The sequence below is a fragment of the Siniperca chuatsi genome, linkage group LG6 (genome assembly GCF_020085105.1).
Source record: "Siniperca chuatsi isolate FFG_IHB_CAS linkage group LG6, ASM2008510v1, whole genome shotgun sequence".
Classification (NCBI taxonomy): Eukaryota; Metazoa; Chordata; class Actinopteri; order Centrarchiformes; family Sinipercidae; genus Siniperca; species Siniperca chuatsi.
Genome location: NC_058047.1, coordinates 32,980,462 through 33,001,527, shown reverse-complemented (window position 1 = coordinate 33,001,527; position 21,066 = coordinate 32,980,462). Strand labels below are relative to the sequence as shown.

The 21,066-nt window shown below is 35.1% G+C and overlaps 1 protein-coding gene across 2 annotated transcripts in view; it reads left to right on the top strand.

Moving 5' to 3' along the window:
• The first annotated feature begins 6,623 nt into the window (after nt 1-6,623).
• Nucleotides 6,624-21,066, top strand: part of b4galt6 (UDP-Gal:betaGlcNAc beta 1,4- galactosyltransferase, polypeptide 6) — a 35,611-nt gene continuing 21,168 nt past the window's right edge. The window contains exon 1 of one of the 2 annotated variants that reach the window (XM_044199195.1): nt 6,624-7,433. In XM_044199195.1, the coding sequence (XP_044055130.1) occupies nt 7,319-7,433 (115 nt within the window). In that variant the 5' untranslated portion in view covers nt 6,624-7,318. The remainder of the gene's footprint in view (nt 7,434-21,066) is intronic. The other variant, XM_044199194.1, reaches the window with a different exon arrangement.

Sequence of the window (21,066 nt, the reverse complement as noted above, 5' to 3'; positions counted from 1 at the left end):
CCTGTGCATTGGACCAAAGACACGGCCAGTAATATTTTACATCATTGGCTGACACAGTTAAACATGTGAAGGGGGAGAATTATTCTTCAGTAAATCCCCACCTTTCTAATGTAATTAACTTGTGTTCATCTTTTTCACTGAGTAGTTTGGAATATAGTGTTTTAGAAAGGGGCTTGACTTTTATTCCAACTCCGAGATTGCCTAATCGCTTTGAACTAAGAAGGGATCTACATATGTACCATCGCAGTTTGAAATTATTGGATCACTTTGATTATGATAGGAAACGGGAATATACTCCATTTACACTACCTTCACAGTGGGAACCTAAACTTCAATCAGTATCTCTTCCAATTCAACATCTAATTAAGAAAGATTTAAGAACTTTCCGACATTTTAAATTTAGACCGGTTACAAAACATAATATTAGTAGAGGTATTTGTATTCAAGATAAAGCAAATTATTTACGGGAGGCATATAGACAACTAAATGATGATAAATATTACATCCCCTTACCTTGCTCACTTCAACCTGAGACTCAGTTAATGGTGAGAGCTATAGTAGCGCGTCTCCACGAGGAGGGTTATATTACAACTAAACAACAAACATATTTGTCTGGTCCCGACTCTCCCCGTGCTAGGTTGTTTTATTTGCTCCCTAAGATTCATAAACCACCAGAATCCTGGCCAGATCCCTTCAGAGTTCCTAGCGGCCGTCCGATTGTCAGTGACTGTGGCTCTGAGTCTTATCGTGTAACGGAATATGTAGATCACTTCTTAAATCCCTTGTCCCATGGACATGACAGTTATGTAAAAGACACGTATGATTTTGTTCAAAAATAAAAAAATATGCGAGTTCCTAAAAATACTTATGTCTTTACAATAGATGTGGAATCACTTTACACAAATATTGATACAAATTTAGGTTTACAGGCGGTAGCACAAGCTTTTCAAAAACACCCGGATGGATTGCGCCCTGATAACATAATATTAGAACTTTTGAAATTGACGTTAGTCAGAAATGACTTTGAATTTGATGGGAAATGTTATTTGCAGATTTCAGGCTGTGCAATGGGAAGAAAATATTCTCCTGCATATGCAGACATATATTTGGCAGATTGGGAATCGTCTGGGTTTCTTAAATGCCCTAAATTACCTTCGCTGTATTTAAGGTATTTAGATGACATCTTTGGTCTTTGGCCCCATTCGTTGTCTGAATTTGAAACCTTTGTTAATATATTGAATAAACATCATCCAAAAATAAAGCTGAAGCATAATATCCATCTATTTAGAGTGGAATTTCTGGATACTCAAGTCTTTTTTTCAGACTTTGATGGGACTTCTAAGAAGTTAACTACAAAAGTTCACTTCAAAGAGACCGATAGACATGCCTTATTGCATAAAACCAGCTATCATCCTCGACACACCTATCGGGGCCTGCTTAAATCCCAACTGATCAGGTTCCACAGGATATGTACTTACAGGGAGGATGTGGAACTGGCCACTGACATTCTCTTTGCTGCCCTGAGACCTAGAGGCTATTCAGCCCGCTTTCTCAGAGACATAAAAAGAGAGGTCAGTGCAATGTTCCAGACTCTGGATGAATATAAAAGCAGAGACCACACAATGCCTGTAATTCCATTTGTAACAACATTTTCCCAACAAATCACGTCTTTAAATTCATCCTTTAAAACTACTTTTCAAAAAGTTCAAAATGATATTCCGGCTTTGAGGGAATTTAAAATGATCACAGCTTACAGAAGGAACAAAAACCTTAAAGATATTCTGGTTCATACAGCCCTCAAAATGAATAAGAGGCCCTTATCTAAAAAGCCTACATCTAACAATCAGCGATTTGTGAAACGTGCTTATTTAGAGAACCAATATTCTGACATGGGCGCCCCTATTTGGCAATCCTTTTCATTAAATACAACCAACTTGGTTTATGCCATCCAATGTACCTTTTTGTTATAAAATCTATATAGGGGAAACAGGAAATAGCTTACAGACTAGAATGTATCAGCATGTGTATCATTTGCGTAAAGTCAATAAATCCACAGCTTTATACAATCATTTTAAAGAACATGGCCATAACTTTCTTGTTTATATGGGTCTGGAGAGTGACACGAATCGGACTAGAGCACAGAGACAACGTAGGGAGAGGAAATGGATAGGTACCTTGAGGACAATGGAACCCCTGGGTTTGAATGACAAATTTTAAATTCTGGTTGTTCCCATGGTGGGTGGGTCTCATGGTGTAGTGTATAGAGGGAAAGAATCATGGCGTCCAAATTTATATTATTTATGTGAATCATATTTACAGGTCTCGTTTTTTATATATTAATCATGATTATCAAAATTCACATTAATCATGTTAGTGGGATTTGGGTTCCGATTCCTTATAGATCTTAATTATGATGATTTAATTTATATCAAATGAAGTTACTTAACTGGCTTAGCTGATTAAAATATTATACTTTAGGTGATTTACTTTTATATTGATGGAAAACATCAAACCCCCACCCCTTCCCCATTTTCTCTATAGAGCTGAGGTTCTGTAGAGGGACTATTACTTTTTGATTTAAGGAAGGGAATTAGTATAAAATAGTTTACCCTGTGAAGGAGGCCCTTAGTTCTATTCTCTCTTATGTGGTTCAGTTGGTTTTCTTTTATGTGTAAATATTTGTATATATTTGTGTTTGTTTAGATTGCTGTTTAAATTTTGGATATATATTTCAGATTGCTTGTAGTAATTTGATATTTGAATGAATTTCTATTTTTTGAATCTTATGATCACTTTGTTTATTTATTTCTTGTATATAATAGACTTTTTAGTTTTCCTTGCATGAAGAAATGAATTATTTATATTTAATTATATTTATTTATATTAGCACTTATGGTAAAAATGTTTTGTACTTGACCATACTGACACCCAAAATTGAGTATATAGGTAAATGATTTTCTTTGGGCCAACCCGGAATCAGGTAGTATTATATCTATTGGTCTGATTTAATGAAATATTTCCTGGACAGAATAGAATTTTCTTGGGGTATATTTGCCCCCTGGGAGGAAACACGCCATGATTTAGTTTTCCTTTTTGTACTGCTTTAGATACCCACCTTCTATTTTGGAACAACCAGTTAACCTCCACTGTAGTGTCTGTATATTTAATTTGTTTCATGTCATTTTTTGCCTAATCCCTATATATAATATTTTTAATTTCTAACCCTAACCCCTAACCCATTCCCCAGATTGTTTATATATAATCTTTTTAATTCCTAAACCCTAAACCCCAACCCCAAACCCTAACCCTAACCTATTCCCCAGATTGTTTTCCCAACCCTAACCTTTTTAAAGATGGATGTACAGTGGTTGATGCCTAATCCTAATGGTTCAGTATTTCATTCATACCCCCCCCCCCCCCTTTTTTTTCTTGTTTTCTATTTTTGTTCAATTAGAAATATTTTTTTAAGTTTTTTGATTTGAATTTTTTATTATCTGGGCTTAAAATGTATTTGGGAACTGTTCCCCTAAACAAAAAAGAGTAACTATCACCATGACTTAAGACCTGTGCCAGTGCAAATACATGACTAATCCAGTCATGTTTATAAATCCCCTAACCTAACCTAACCCCAACCCCAACCCCAACCCTAACCTCTAACCACCCCCCTTTCCTCTGCCCCTAACTCTAACCACCCCCCTTTCCTCTGCCCCTAACTCTAACAACTCTCCCTTCCCTAACCCTAACCATCATCCCTTTACGCAATCCCACCCCCACCCTAATCCTACAATTGATCCCTAAAGATATTTAATAAAAGTCTTATACATAGGCTTAAAATACATACATATATTAGATAAAATATTAATATTTCTTCTTTGATTATATACAATATTAAAATCTGTTTAATTTTGAATTAAAAAATATATATATTGGCATATAAGGGGTTAGAAACAAGTGGCTAAAACAAATTGTAAAACACAAGTACAAACTTATAACACATACCAAAGTTAAAGCAACTTACAAAGGAGGGTATAAATAGAGCGCAGAGGCTTTTTTCTTGCATTCTTGCTCAAACCATTGAAGAGTCAACATCTCTGCCAGTCTGCAAGCCATTTCATTTTTTTCACTTGTGCCTTAGCCTGAAGAAGACCCAAAGTGGTCGAAACGTTGCGCGTAGGCACACTTAATTATTAATAAATATATATTATTGTTTGTTTAAAAAATTAAAAATATAAAAAAATCATAAAAAATAAATATAATTTTAGTTCATAATTTAAAATTTGAGTTAAATTTTGATTTTTGTTTTAGATAATTTTATTTACTTTCGTATAGGGATTCAAAAAACAACAACTCCTTCATCATGAGTTTTGCTCATGATGATGGATGGACCGTGGTGCGCCACGGCAAAAGACGTTGTCGATCCCCTGAACGGGATCAACAAAGACCATTTCAGGGTGGATATTACCACCAATCCGCCTTTGATAGAGGGGGTGGGGGTAGGGACTACCGGGGGAAGGACCGTGCACGTCCTGTGTCCCACTTTGCTGGGGGTCAGGTTCAGTTCCCCTACCATAACCCTAACCCTTAACCCTAACCCCCTAACCCTAGTCCCTTCCCGGGATTGCTTAGCCCTAACCCTAACCCTAAGTCGGGGGAGTTGCGGTGAAAAGCAGAGAAGGAACCCTAAAAAGGAGAAAAGGAGACAAGACTCTATTAAAATACATTGATAACCAAAAAAAATGGAACATTAAACTTAAACTAAGATTGTAACTTAAAAGAAAGTACAAATAAAACAAAATATAACAGAGGACTAAACAAAAACCTAAAAGAAGGAAAAACAAACCTAAGATAAGGTAATAAAATGTTGTAACTTAAACTAAAGTACAGAAAGAACGAAATGGTGAGAGGCTAAGTTGGGGATTAGAAGTGCCCCGCTTAGTAACAGGCAGATGTCCCAGTCCGGCTCTGTCTTTGCCAGGGGACAACTCCAAACGGGAGCCCCATTTTGGCACATCAGTGGTATAGGCCCAGACAGGCCCCGCTGTTTGAATGATAGGAGGCCCAAGTAGGCCCTACATTGTTCCGCCTTAGCCTGATGAAGAGCATAACGCCTCGAAACGTAGCTACAAAGGCTGGAACCATTAACAATAATTCCTCTGGATAATAGAGTCCAATTTTTTGAACCCCCAGTCCTTAACAGGATGGGATGACGTGTCTGTCTCTTTCTGTGTGGGGATGAGAGAGCCCAATTTTTCAGGGGGAGATGGCCCCCACTCCCGATTGGGAGTCAGTCCATGGACCGTGCACTTCCTGGTGCCACGCTGTGGTGCCATGGTTCAGTTCCCTACCCTAACCCCCCTAACCCTAACCCCTTTCTAAAGATGAATGTATAGTGGTTGATGCCTAACCCTAATTGGTCAGTGAATTTTTATTCCTAACCCTAACCCTTTTTAGGAAGTATATTTGGGATATATTTATTGGGGCTTACCATATTTAAAAATCCTCTTGTAATCTTATTTTTGGTCAGTATGCATTCATAAAACCTTTTTTCAACATTTTTTCTGCTTTAGTTCAATTAGAAATATATTCTTCAAGTTTTTTTATTTAAATTTTTATTATCTGGGCTTAAAATGTATTTGGGAACTGTTCCCCTAACAAAAAAGAGCTACCATCACCATGACTTAAGACCTGTGCCAGTGCAAATACATGACTAACCTAGTCATGTTTATAAGTCCCCTAACCTAACCCAGCGAGTGTCTGGTCTGTCAGTAATCTCTTTTATTGTATGGGTCAACATATTATTTTTAATGTGGTTCTAGCTATAAATGACAATGTCAATTGTAATATTGGAACTCAGCTACGTGGTTCATCTGAGGAGCATCTTTAGAAGGTTGGCAAATTGAATCTCAGACCACCATTTCTGTTTAAAGAGGGGTTTTCTTTTTTCACAAAATGGCTTCTTTCAGATTCAATTTGCCAACCATTTACCACAGTGTATTAACACCATGGTCAAGCCAAGCATATGCTAATCAGTTACTTAACAGTGATGAGGGAGGTGCAGCCAGAAAACAATAGGCCTGATTACTGATTACTGGGCCATCATGGAAACAAAAGAAGGTCAGTTTCAGGTGAAACTAGGCAGGGTAAACAGCAGACACTCAGGAAGACTCCTTCGGAGGGACGACACCGTCTAGGCTACTGAAGTGTCTCACATTAACATAGGCTTTGTGTAAGCCTATTCTTTCTTCCAAAAGGGGGCGTGGCCTTGGCGGTCTGATGTGTTTTTTCAGCAGGGTTAGCAGAGGATAACAAGAATAAAAAGAAAAAAACAATAGGGCTCCAGCAGCAAGCTTTGCTGCTTGGGCCTAAAATAAACCGGCACACACTCAATAATTTTTTCACAATTGAGAATGACTTCCGGATGGGAGCCGAAACGTTTTGATTCCCTTTGGGGTAATTTTATTTATTTATTTTTTTACGTGTTTTAAATATTTTAATTCAGTTTGAATTCCCCATTTTAAAGTTTTAGTTGCAAATTAGCACTTTAAAATTTACATTTCATACTTTGAATTTAAGGAAGGCACTCCGCCGCACCGCGCACAAAGGTTTCCATGGCGACGGGATGGAGGGGTGGTTTTCCACCCACCGGAAACGGATCCCTGCAGTGCCAGCAGAAAATGAAAAGAAGGCAGCCCTGAAATCTCTTTTAATGAGTTTATTTCTCATATATCATCCTGCACTTATGTATGTTGAATGCGACAGTCGTGCGGAAACCGTGTGGAGACACCCGGTGGTATGACTGGACTCCTGTGTACGCGGTTTGATGAAGTAGTGCGCCGACTGTTTTGGAAACATCGCACCGGCCGAGAGTAACGTTAGACTGTGTGGGAGAGGGCAGAGCGGTCCTGCCCCCTTCAATGACCAACCTTCAGTGCTTGCTAGCAATACAAAGCCTCGCTGGCGAGACCGCAACCATGGAAGGCCACCATGGGTATCTTTAAGTAGTATTGCTGCAGAGCTCTTGGCCCGTAGTATAACAGTTTCAATATGCCCGACCGGTGGTGCTCCATGAGGCTCTCAGTTGCCTGATATCAACGTTATAGGCCTGCTTTTTCCATCTGGAAATTTCTTGGCAGGGGAAAGCAGGCCAGCTAGCACTGCTAGCGTTAGCCTTTTCCGCGCTGCATCTCTGGGCTTTGACGGTGCAGGTTTTTCCATGACCACACCATCGACATTGTTGTCTATCAATTCTTGGACTTTTTAACTCCAAAAGTATTTTATGGGATTCATATCGGCGAAAGAGAAGCGGGCCTAAGCCAAAATGGTGAACTGGAGGCGGCTGCTGCGAATGTCCAACCGATCGTTTCTGGCCTTCATATTCTTCTTCTCCATGTCCACCACTTGTCTCTACTTCATTTATGTGGCTCCTGGAATAGGTTAGTTAACAGAGCTTTACACTGAATGCTTCACAACAGTTAATGTGATTATGTCTGGATTATCTTCTGCAACCTAGCAAGCTCCAGCTGCTGTCACAGTCCATGGTAACGCTAAAACAGTTAACGTTAGCTAACAGGCTAACTAGCTCACAGCTAAAAGGTCCACCCCAGGCATGGTGTCCAGCTAGCCCTCGCTCTTTTGCAATGTTAAGGAGCAAAATGCGACTCCCAATGGCAGTAGGATTGGAATATTACCTAAATAGTGTCCCCTTGTGTTTGGGATTTATTGATGATAGCTCACAGTGCACAGCTGTCCTGTGAATGAATGAACTGTGGTCAACACTGCTAATGTTACTATCAGGGCTTCTACCAAGGCGACAGTCGTCCACACAGCAACATGGACAGGTTGAGCCCGTCCATTACTGGGATTTTCACTTGTACTGACGAGTGGGCCAGCATCTACCAGTATTCACCATCTCCAAATGTGTCCAGTTTCTTTGAATTTCCAGTTAAACTTAGTCAGTGTGTACCCCAGAGTTGTGTTTTGTTGTTGAAAAAGTATGTGAAACAAATTTATGACAATTATGGGACACTAAACTCTAATGATTTTGTATGTATGCGAACTCCATAATACGATGTGACTATGAGCCATTCCTGATGTACAATGCAGTCAGATGTGTTTCCTGTCCTGTCTCCATCTGCAGCTGCCACAAAATATTGAAGAAAAACTTTGAGTGTGGATGTTTACATCCTCTTTGGCATGAATGCAGATACTTGGTGGGCTGGGCAGATTTCAGTTTTCTTATCGTTGTGTACATTGCTTTTGTTGTTTTGATGTTTTACTGGCTCATTCCTGTGGTGATCACATGCTGGAGGGAAGTGGTTGTGTGCGGACAGGAATTATAGGCCGATAGTGCGGGCTTTTAGTGGCATTTAGTGGTGGTCATGCTTGGGAGGAGAGGCAGGAAAGTTTCACTGAAGACTCATAATAGCCTGAGGTCTAGCAGCATTGTAGATGTAAAGAGATAAAATGGCCAAGACAGGGTGGTTTTGTGTTCTATACTGAGACTATTAGTTGGTGTGGGAACGGGTTACTGTGTTTTTGCTTGTTTTGTTGTACTGAACTGCATTATATAAAGTAAGTAAAGTAAATATAAGGTGGTCATGTGTTTTGGGCCTCCATATGGAAAGGGGATTTACCCAGTATTGTATTGGTGCTTATTACCAAAGGTGGAAGCAGCGAAACACATCTACACTTACTGTGAAACTAAGTATATTAGAGGACCAGTTACTGAAGCAGCTGGTGCATTATGGCAAAAAGGCTTTAAGCCCATGTTCACATATGATACCTAGGTACATGTGTACTCAGTGCCAATTTCACTTATTTGGAAAAATAATCAACATGCTGCTGAAGTAAAGATCTCAATCTTAGTATCGGCACAATTATCGCTTATTTTGTGTATGAACATCTAAACTCATAGTAGGGTTAATTTGGGTTTTAATGAATTGACATTTTAGCTATGGCTTAAGCCAAATTTTCTTCTAGAAAAGGACTGTGTCTAAACGTCAGATATACACTGTGTTTTGAGCTCGTTTTCCATTTAGAAGGCTGTGTTGAATGTGATTCAATGAGGATATTTAGCCATCGATTTTATTTGTCAGAGTAATGACTATGTTTATGACCGTACAATAGAATACTAGACTGAAGTTAGCGTGGCATGAACAAACGTGTAGGACTCCACAGATATCAATTATTGACAGTGTCCTTGGTGTCTTTCTGCTAGCCAGTGTAATATGGAGACATACAGACGAGTGAAAATGAAAGGAAAAATCAGAATAAATGAGAGAAGGAGCATAACAAATACAGATGCTTCCATACAGGACACAAGGACTCACTGAATGGATTGAGAGATTTTGGAGCGATGTGTTAAACAAGCACTCTGAAAACACCAAATGAGGGGAGATTTCGAAATAGTGCTGTTCATCCTCCAGTAGAGTGAAACGTGGAGAATCATGGCAAAGAGCGGTGAAGAAGCTGCTGTGGAGGCTCGTTACACCCCAACACCTTACTAAGACTATTTGTATTGTTTTTTGTCACCCATCTGTACATTACACGTGGGCGGTTCACGGCTGTAACTAGTTATGGTGTAGGTGAAATGTGCAAATCGCACAGTTAAGAAGGGAGAGTTTTTCAAATTCCTTTCCCTGAGCTGTGTGTGAAACAGCAGGTGGTGTGAATACGTCTGTGGATGCAGGTCTCCTCTCTTAATGTTAGCTTGTTTCAGGGCTCAAAATGTGTTGTAGCCTGCTGTATGTTGCTGACAGATTTGCTGCATCTTTCCTGGGTGTTCTGTACAGTATGCTGCTGTACAGGCTGACAGGCTTGTGTGGATTCTCAGCCACGCTCCATTCAACATCCAGCTGAGAATTTCATTTCAGGACTCAGGACCGTCATTTCATGCTTTGCTTGTTCTGCCTTCCCTGTGACAAATTTGACTTTTCAAGCATGTGTGCAGTTGGGAACCGGAGTACATATTGATAAGCCTGGCAGCAGATATAGAGGGGAATATTTATCTTTAAAAAGCATCTGGCCTTTTCTCTTCGGTCCTGAACTGAGGATGACACTGTTTTGGTTTCAGGGATTGTAGCAAACTTTACTGTAATTTCACCAGCTAATTGTTTGTCTTTGTCAGGCAGGTTAAAGCAGGCTGGGCGGCAGATGATGCTTCTCCATTCTGCCTGTCTTCTTAACCCTGTCACTCGTTCACCAACCAAGGCTGCTTATTTCATTTTATTTAGATATTTTTTACATTTTGATTTGTTTTTCAATGACAATATTCTGATTTTTTTCTTCATGTCACTCTTTTTTCATTGATAGTTTCTTTTTACGCTGTCAGTTTTGTCAATTTCACTGGTTTTCAGTTTCAGCTTTCTGTCACCATTTTGGCGTGGAGAGCGGGATTTACACATAGTCTGCATATTAAGGAGAGAACGCCACTCTTCCTGAACCAGCCGTCCGCTCCGACGCCTCTGGCTTCACCGCAGACCTACGGCAACGGCTTCCACGAGTTCACCGGGAACTCTCAAACGCCACCGTCCCAAAAAACAATTTCAACTGTCGCAAACTCAAAATGTTGTTTCTTTACTTTCTTAGAATCATCTATAGTTGTTAGTGTCATAATAAAAACAACATTTAGATGTTGAGGAAATAATTATATTTATTTTGCTCCATTCAAAGAAATAGGTTTAAAACAAAACCTGAAAAGTTATAGGCCATAAACAGAATAAAAAAAAAAATAGGACACAGAATAGTAATAGCATGTATAATAATAGTGATAGTAATATTTTGTGATGACGGCAACAGTAATAATAACGATAGTAATACTAAAGATGGTGTTAATAAGTTGTGTTGAGGGCAATAGTAATATCAATATCAATAATAGATATCATTGATAATAATAACAGTAGTGATACTAATACTAAAGATGGTGATAATGTGTTAACAGCAATAGTAATATCAATAATATAACATTAATAACAACAACAATAATAATAACAGTAGTAATGCTAAAGATGGCGATGATGATCATATTTTGCGATGACAGCAACAGTAATATCAATAATAACAGTAATAAGAATAATGATAAAATGCCAGTAGTAGTAGTAATAATGAAATAATGACACACTTAACACATACCACACCTCTCCCAGCGTCTGAGTCAGTGTGCATGTTTTTTCCTCTTCCTCATTCACACTACAATTACTATTTGTAAGTATGCCTATGCTGAGGTGGGGCATTAAAATCATGTGTGGTATATGTTAGGTGTAGATTTAATTTAGTTATTTATATATTTTAAATATATACATTCCATTTTTTTAATTATTAAAGATATTCATTATACCGTTACCATCCTTATATCAAGCAAAATATCATCCCATCAACATCATCATCATTATTACCCATCATTATTACTGCTCCATGTTTCTATGATATTGATAATATTAATTGTAATAATGTCAATAATAATAATGAAAATACTCATAATATTACTAAAACCTTGTATAAATATGTATAATAATAAATGAATACATAATGAGGATGAGTGTGTCAGACCTGCAATAGTTGAAAGAGGTCTGATCTGGAGTGTTGTGGTTCCGATATACAGTTGTAATGAGCTGAAAAGTATTCTAGGGAGGTGTAGTCTGTGAGCAGATTCTTCAAACGCGTTATGTGAATAGTGTTTCGGGATTTCCAGTTGAAGAAGATAGTTTTCTTGGCGATGGCTAAGGCTACGAGGAGCATCCTTTTGTTTGTTGTTTCCTGACTGCGCGTTGACAGATCACCCAGTAGACAGAGTAAGGGGGATAATGGGATCGGCAGCCCAGGAGGCGGGATAGGGATTCAGTGACGTCTTTCCAAAAGTGTTTAATGGGTGGGCAGCGCCATGTGGCGTGGATATGTGATGTGAAATTTCTGATGTGAATCCCATTTTAGACAGCCTTTCCCCAGTGTAGTGTGTTCTATGAAGAGTCTTATACTGTATGAGCTGAAGGGTGGCATTTTTAGTCATGGAATAGATTTTTTTACAAATTTGAGTCCAGAAGTTGGTAACAGGAGCAATCGAAAGGTCTTCTTCCCATTTGATTGTTGGTAAAGTTATGGTTTTATTTGAATTAGTTATAATTTTGTATATTTGGAAAGTAATTTTTTCGGGGGGGGGTATATTAACTAAATCTGCTAATGCGGAAGGAAGGTGAAAGAAGGTTAAAGCCCTTTCAGACGCAACAGGACAACTAGATTGAACTTTGGGCGCAGAGTGCGCTAAACCCAGCAGCGAGTGCAGCGCAAATCGCGTTGTGTGAAAGGGCCTTAAAGTGGTGCACCAATTCAATTCTACTTATATAGCGCCAATTCATAACAGAAGTTATCTCATTGCACTTTTCCTATAGAGCAGGTCTAGACTGAACTTTTCATAATATTATTTATTCAGCACACTGAAATGGAGCGGACCCAGTGTTTAGCTCTTAGCTTTCAATCAGATGATGTGCTTGATTTGTAACCAGTGCAACATATTTGGAAGGTACTGCCAGCCCTTTGTGACTGAGGTTAGACAGAGCGGTACCACGGGAACATTTCAGAATCTTCATATTTTTGCATAGGTCTCACGCTGAGTAGCCAGCCACTAATAGTAACTGTAGGAACAGCATGATGCGCCCCGTTGTAGTCAGCACTCGCTTCAGTTTGTCATTTGCTAAGCAATAGTTATACATACACACATACACAAATTCCTTTTGTTCCGGGGAAGATCTCTGTTCATCCCAAACACTTTTTCTGTTGTCTCGGGCGCCATTAGTCTCGAGCCCTACCATCGCCGTAGGTGTGCGGCCATGCCAGAACATTGTCATTGAAAAACACATCAGACTACAAAAAATATCAAAATCAAATAAAATCATTTTTTAATGCCTGTGTTTTATTTTTCAGTTCAGGTTTTGTTTTCAATGCCAAATTTTATTTTTCGGTGCCATATTCAGAGTCACTGTCCTGGCTCTATAAAACTTGTATCATCTGACCTGTTTACTCTAACTCTCTCACACACACACACACACACACACACACACACACACACACACACACACACACACACACACACACACAAACTGGTGTCCCAGCCAATAGGAAGAGTGACATTAGGGCTGCGTAATATGAGGACATATATCGTGGAACGATGTAAATTTGTTAGCCTTCAGAGATTTTGCCATACTGTTTGTACCATGATAGCTAGCCCTTAATATCTGTGGGTGTACTAGACCGTTGTAGTTAGTGTTACAAATCAATGAGCGGGGGTGCTTTATAATACTGTAATGACATACCTCAGTGTGTCTCATATTTAGTTTGATCTAATAGCCAAAGCAGACATGCACGTCTTTTTATTTTATCTGTAAACAGTTTCTCAGTTGTATTTTCCAGACATTTTAAATTTACAATATCACTATCAAATTTACTAAATCAATTCATATGGTGATATAGGGTACCATGTACCATGATATGACTGTGTACCCATTGCGTAACCCGAAGTGACATGGAAATATTTTCAGCTTACTAGCCATTTATATGGACGTGACATCCTGTTGAAACTCAGACACTAGTTGAAAACTAAAATACTTTGTATGGTTAAGCTATGCTTTAAAAAGCTCTTCTCTAATGCTGTTGATGAACTAGTGGGATGTAGAGAACCCACCAATACTTGAAACTCTGACCCATGTCCTGAATTCGTCAAAGCTCTGTGCTCTCTGCTGTATCTGGGCCTCGTGCAGGAACCTCTCGTAAACACGTTTGTTCTGAAGTGGTTATACGAGCGATCTAGAGATTAAGAGAATTCCTTCACTTCAGAAGTGTAATGCCTTCGTCTGAATGAGTTTCAATATGTTACCAAACTAAAATGATATAAATCATAATGTAACATAATTGTGTTTACTAATTTAAAGAGAGCCTCAACATTGTTTTGGCGTTTTCTCTTCCTCTCAACACCTGACAGTGTAACTTCACCCATAATGGAATGATGATTGTTGTCATCTCTGAATGTTGCGTCGGCTTGGACTGCTTTTTTTTTTTTTTGGCGTCTAACTTCATGTCAAACCATTCATTCTTTATTTCTGCCACAGTACAGCTCTCTGACGATATGGCATAGACAGCTTTATTGATATTTTCTAATTGTTTCGGGCTCTCTAATCCGACTTCTGACACTGATACATTTACTCCGTTTTTGTCTGCTAAGTTCTCATTTTCTGCAGCAGGGTCAAGTTCTTTTTTATTTATTTATTTTGTAACTCTTGGGTAACAGCCAGTTTGGTGAACCTGACTTGGAACACTCGTACAAACAAATGTCACAGAAAAAATCAGAGATTTAGGATAAGAATACGAAAAAGTTCTTGCATGAGGCCCACTGAAATCCAGAGTGAATGTAAGGTTCAGTTTGGGTTAACAACCTCACAATATATCATTAACGGTTCTGTATACGAGATTCTGAGCATGTATGTGGATGTGGAAGATGTAGTGGAGTGATGGCATCCTGAGCAGAGCATGACGTCACACTCCCTCTGTGTGTCTTGTCATCCGAGCGTCTCTTTGTTTTGGTGGCCGGTCCAGCCATGCGTGCACATTAGTGCATGTGAGTCCCTCCCTGTGAAACTGTTGGCTGTGAGGAGAGCGATAGAACAGCTGTTTCTTTTCTCATCTAACTCTGTGAATTAAGGATTTATTTCGACCAAACCAGAGTAGGTGATTGTTGGAAAGACTAACAAATACTGTTTTTGGAGAGTTTTATTTTGTTTCTGTCCAGTTTGAATGAAGTGTGGTTTACGATGATCTGCGAGGTAAAATTACTGTTTTTCTCAATGGAGTCTGGTGGGCCCATTTGTTTTGGTCTGAAATGCTGGTGCTCTAGTGCGACATTTAGTGGCAGTGAATGTTGCTTACAGCTCCTTTTTAAATAAACTGCCATCCCTAGAAGCGAGACAGCTTCTTTCTAGGATCCATCTGCCACCTTATGTTGAAGTGTCGTCGTGTGCAGCGCTGGCAGCAGCCAGATGTCAGGCTCTCAAAAAGGTGGGGTTCAACTACCTGTGGCTTTTCTTAACCATCATCGATAAGTTTATTTTCTTGCCTTTTGTTCTTGGTTGTTTTGTTTCACACATTTGAGTTACTGGCTAACTTGTGAGTGTGTGTGATACAGCCTTCTTAAAGCTGTTTCAGGGGCGTTTTTGGCTTCAAGACAAATTTTGATTGTGTTATAAAATTCAAGAATAAACAGAGGCACTTGTATGTCTTTTTGTAGCCTTGAAAACATGGAAGTTGTTTACTCACTTGGTTTGTGTCACCCCACACCCATGTTTCAATTCAATTTTATTTATATAGCGCCAATTCATAACAGAAGTTATCTCATTGCACTTGCGCTCCTATAGAGCAGGTCTAGACCGAACTCTTTAGCATATTATTTATAGAGACCCAACAAATCCCACCATGAGCAAGCATTTGGCGACAGTGGCAAGGAAAAACTTCCTTTAAGAGGCAGAAACCTCGAGCAGAAGTCATGTCATGTAACAACCACCACATTCTGTTCACAAGATCTTTTAGCATTTTTTTTTGCATTAAATGGTATCTTAAGCTCCTTAACATGTCAGTCTCATGTCTGAATCCCTGGTCACTTTTACATAAAAGTCACAATAGCAACCTTACTAGGTTGCAGTGGTGTCATGCCCATTCAAGCTGCCTCACCAGATTTTTGATGTGTGGATTTTAAAATTATTTATTTTATTGCTATAATTTTATTATATGTAGTCATGATCATTTTATATCATGAGTCAAACATATTATTCTAATTATGTCATAGATCATACCTCAAAAAGTCACACCCCCCCTTTCCCTGTGGCATTTGGTTTCTTCCAAAAGTCGCTGGATGAAATCGGTTCACAGCAGCAGGTACGTGCACAGCACTCTGGTGCATCAGTGCTGGAGAAGATGTAGCTACAGCTGAACGGTGTGTTGCTGAAGTGGTTAGTAGAGCATCAATCCCTTTTTCAAACGTGTGAAAATGAAATGCAATTAGGAAGTGAACTTGGAGAGAGTTAGGGACTCCTTTTGGAGTCTTGCAGATGTTAATAGGCAAGGAAATCCTACACTTGGCTATTATTGCTTCCCCCCTCTCTCTAGTTCTATCGGTGTGTGTAACTTTAGGTGTGGTTACAGGTTATAGGTACTTAGGCTAGTGATGATGATGGATCTTTCAAGGAGACTGAGCAGTTGGAAAACAGGTTACTGCTGCTCAGTCTGAGCTTTTATTGGTAATGGAGCAGACACGTCATGTGACGTCAGCAGTCTCATCTGTACTCATGCAGCTTCTATGCATCATGTGAAAATACAGCCATTACCATGTTGGCAGGTTCCTTTCATCTGTGGCTTTATTATCTATGTTCTCTAAATGACTTTGCATTGTGGATAGTCTTTTTATCTGAATTTATGCCCCTTAAAAGTTTTGGGTGAAGCAGACAAGATTTAGCTCTTTTTCAGGAAATGTGGCAGCAGTGTAGAAGCTACTATAGAAGTGAGTGAATGAGTGAGTGTAATTTTCAGTAACCATAACGGCACAAATAACTGACATGAAAATCTATACAGTATTGACCCTGATATAAAGTGGGAGATTACTGAGCTACAAAACCTGCTGTGAAGTTTTACAATAATCCCCCCAAAGTCTTTGAATATATGTCAAATTACACAAAATTGTGTCATTACTTTCTCTTTTTTTCTGGGGAAGGACCCCCATGTCCCCCGCTTTAATTGTGCCCTCCCAGATTTTTGGCTTGCATGACGCCCCTGCTAGGTTGGACTTAGTAACATCTCCGTATCATTTTCAACACGGCACATATCTGAACTAAATGCTGTCAAATGAATGTAAAGACCACAGCAGCACAAGGTAGAACATGCAGAGAGAAACTAAACACGCCTTCCATCTTAACACCACTAATAGCATGTTATTACTTGTTATTGTTGTTGTTTTCTTTTTCTCCACCCAGCTCGGGGCAAAAGAGGTGTCACCCATCTTATATTTTCAACTTTCATTTTGGCCAACTGCATGGATGAAATTATCAGTATCCAGCAAAATGCTTTACGTACAACATGTGAGCAAATAGGAAATAAATGAGTTCCAACTTAACATCTTGTCACTTTATATTTGTACAATGTTGGACATTTTAAAATAGGCATCAGATTTCTCTATCAAGTGAATGATGAAATACTGAGAAAATGTATTTTTGTAGATTCATTAACATCAGTGAGAAGAAATGGGTGAGTGTTAAGTCTGCTGTCGCTGTCATGTCAGAATAAATCCATAATGAACATCGCTGTCTGCCCCCCCCAAAAGGGTTTTAGACCACTGCATTGTTCCCATGTTTCCTGTTCACTAAATAAGAACATTCTTAAGGTATGGAAATGAAATTTAAAAAAGACTATTAAAACAGTGCAAACCAAATGGACACATTGCAGAAGCCAATATTTTTTTTTTTTCAGGTCATTTGAGAGTTGTTTTGAGGCCCCCATGTTGCCACTCTTCAGAGGAGAGTCAAAGAGAACAAGAACTTTCAATTGGCCACCTTAAATACCTTTTCTCATGATTGGATGCACCTGTTTATGAAGTTCAAGGCTTAATGAGCTCACCAAACCAATTGTGTGTTCCAATTAATCAGTGCTAAGTAGTTACAGGTATTCAAATCAACAAAATGACAAGGGTGCCCAAATTTATGCACCTGTCTAATTTCGTTTTGATGCATATTGCACATTTTCTGTTAATCCAATAAATCTCATTTCACTACTGAAATATTACTGTGTCCTTCAGTTATTTGATAGATCAAAATGAAATTGCTGATCCAAACACCCAAATATTTATAAATGAAAATCATGGAAATTGTCAGGGGTTCCTAAACTTTTGCATACAACTGTAATTATAGATGTTAATCATAATTCCTTGAGTCAGTGCAGTTACTCATTTGATAAGTAAGTAGACTAAAACAAACTAGAAAACAGATTGTTTTGCTGCAAAATGAAAAAATTTCTCACAAGACTGTTTCCCTCTGAGTCATTAACGGCTCCACTGGATATTTTAACAACTAAGAACCTACACCTTTATTGTCCTGCCAATATTTCAAACTTTGAAGTCAGTGCACCTGTCGCCTTTAAACAGTATTAAACATTTACTTTAACAAGTTCAACTCTGTAATCTTAGATTTCTAAGAGCTTAATGAGTTCTCAAATATATATCTTATGGGGCGACTGTGGCTTAGTGGTAGAGCGGGTCGTCAGAGTTTCTGGCCATCATTGATTTACTATTGAGACCATACACTAAATGGCAATAAAGGGACATTTGTAATATTGTATATAAATTTGTGTGTGTATATATATATAAGGATCATTGAGACCCCACGAGGTGAGATCTTGCATGGAGCCCCAGTCATTAGAAAATGGGAGAAGCTAAACAGGACTGTCAATCTCCCATTTTCTAATGATTGCTCCAACAGTGGACCTTTTTTCACCAAGTTGCTTGGCAATTTCCCCGTAGCCCTTTCCAGCCTTGTGGAGGTGTACAATTTTGTCTCTAGTGTCTTTGGACAGCTCTTTGGTCTTGGCCATGTTAGTAGTTGGATTCTTACTGATTGTATGGGGTGGACAGGTGTCTTTATGCAGCTAACGACCTCAAACAGGTGCATCTAATTTAGGATAATAAATGGAGTGGAGGTGGTTTTAAAGGCAGACTAACAGGTCTTTGAGGGTCAGAATTCTAGCTGATAGACAGGTGTTCAAATACTTATTTGCAGCTGTATCATATAAATAAATAGTTAAAAAATCATACTTTGTGATTTCTGGATTTATTTTTTATTTTTTTAGATTATATCTCTCACAGTGGACATGCACCTACGATGACAGTTTCAGACCCCTCCATGATTTCTAAGTGGGAGAACTTGCAAAATAGCAGGGTGTTCAAATACTTACTTTCCTCACTGTATATATACATATATATGTATATGTATATGTATATATGTGTATATGTATATATGTGTATATATATATATATATATATATATATATATATATATGTATATATATATATATGTATATATATATATATATATATATATATATATATATATATATATATATATATATATATATATATATATATATATATATATATATATATATATATGTATATATATATGTATATATATATATATATATATATATATATATATATATATATATATATATATATATATATATATATATATATATATATATATATATATATATATATATATATATATATATATATATATATATATATATATATATATATATATATATATATATATATATATATATATATATATATATATATATATATATATATATATATATATATATATATATATATATATATATATATATATATATATATATATATATATATATATATATATATATATATATATATATATATATATATATATATATATATATATATATATATATATATATATATATATATATATATATATATATATATATATATATGTATATATATATATATATATATATATATATATATATATATATATATATATATATATATATATATATATATATATATATATATATATATATATATATATATATATATATATATATATATATATATATATATATATATATATATATATATATATATATATATATATATATATATATATATATATATATATATATATATATATATATATATATATATATATATATATATATATATATATATATATATATATATATATATATATATATATATATATATATATATATATATATATATATATATATATGTATATATGTATATATATATATATATATATATATATATATATATATATATATATATATATATATATATATATATATATATATATATATATATATATATATATATATATATATATATATATATATATATATATATATATATATATATATATATATATATATATATATATATATATATATATATATATATATATATATATATGTATATATATATATATATATATATGTATATATATATATATATATATATATATATATATATATATATATATATATATATATATATATATATATGTATATATATATATATATATATATATATATATATATATATATATATATATATATATATATATATATATATATATATATATATATATATATATATATATATATATATATATATATATATATATATATATATATATATATATATATATATATATATATATATATATATATATATATATATATATATATATATATATATATATATATATATATATATATATATATATATATATATATATATATATATATATATATATATATATATATATATATATATATATATATGTATATATATATATATATATATATATATATATATATATATATATATATATATATATATATATATATATATATATATATATATATATATATATATATATATATATATATATATATATATATATATATATATATATATATATATATATATATATATATATATATATATATATATATATATATATATATATATATATATATATATATATATATATATATATATATATATATATATATATATATATATATATATATATATATATATATATATATATATATATATATATATATATATATATATATATATATATATATATATATATATATATATATATATATATATATATATATATATATATATATATATATATATATATATATATATATATATATATATGTATATATATATATATATATATATATATATATATATATATATATATATATATATATATATATATATATATATATATATATATATATATATATATATATATATATATATATATATATATATATATATATATATATATATATATATATATATATATATATATATATATATATATATATATATATATATATATATATATATATATATATATATATATATATATATATATATATATATATATATAT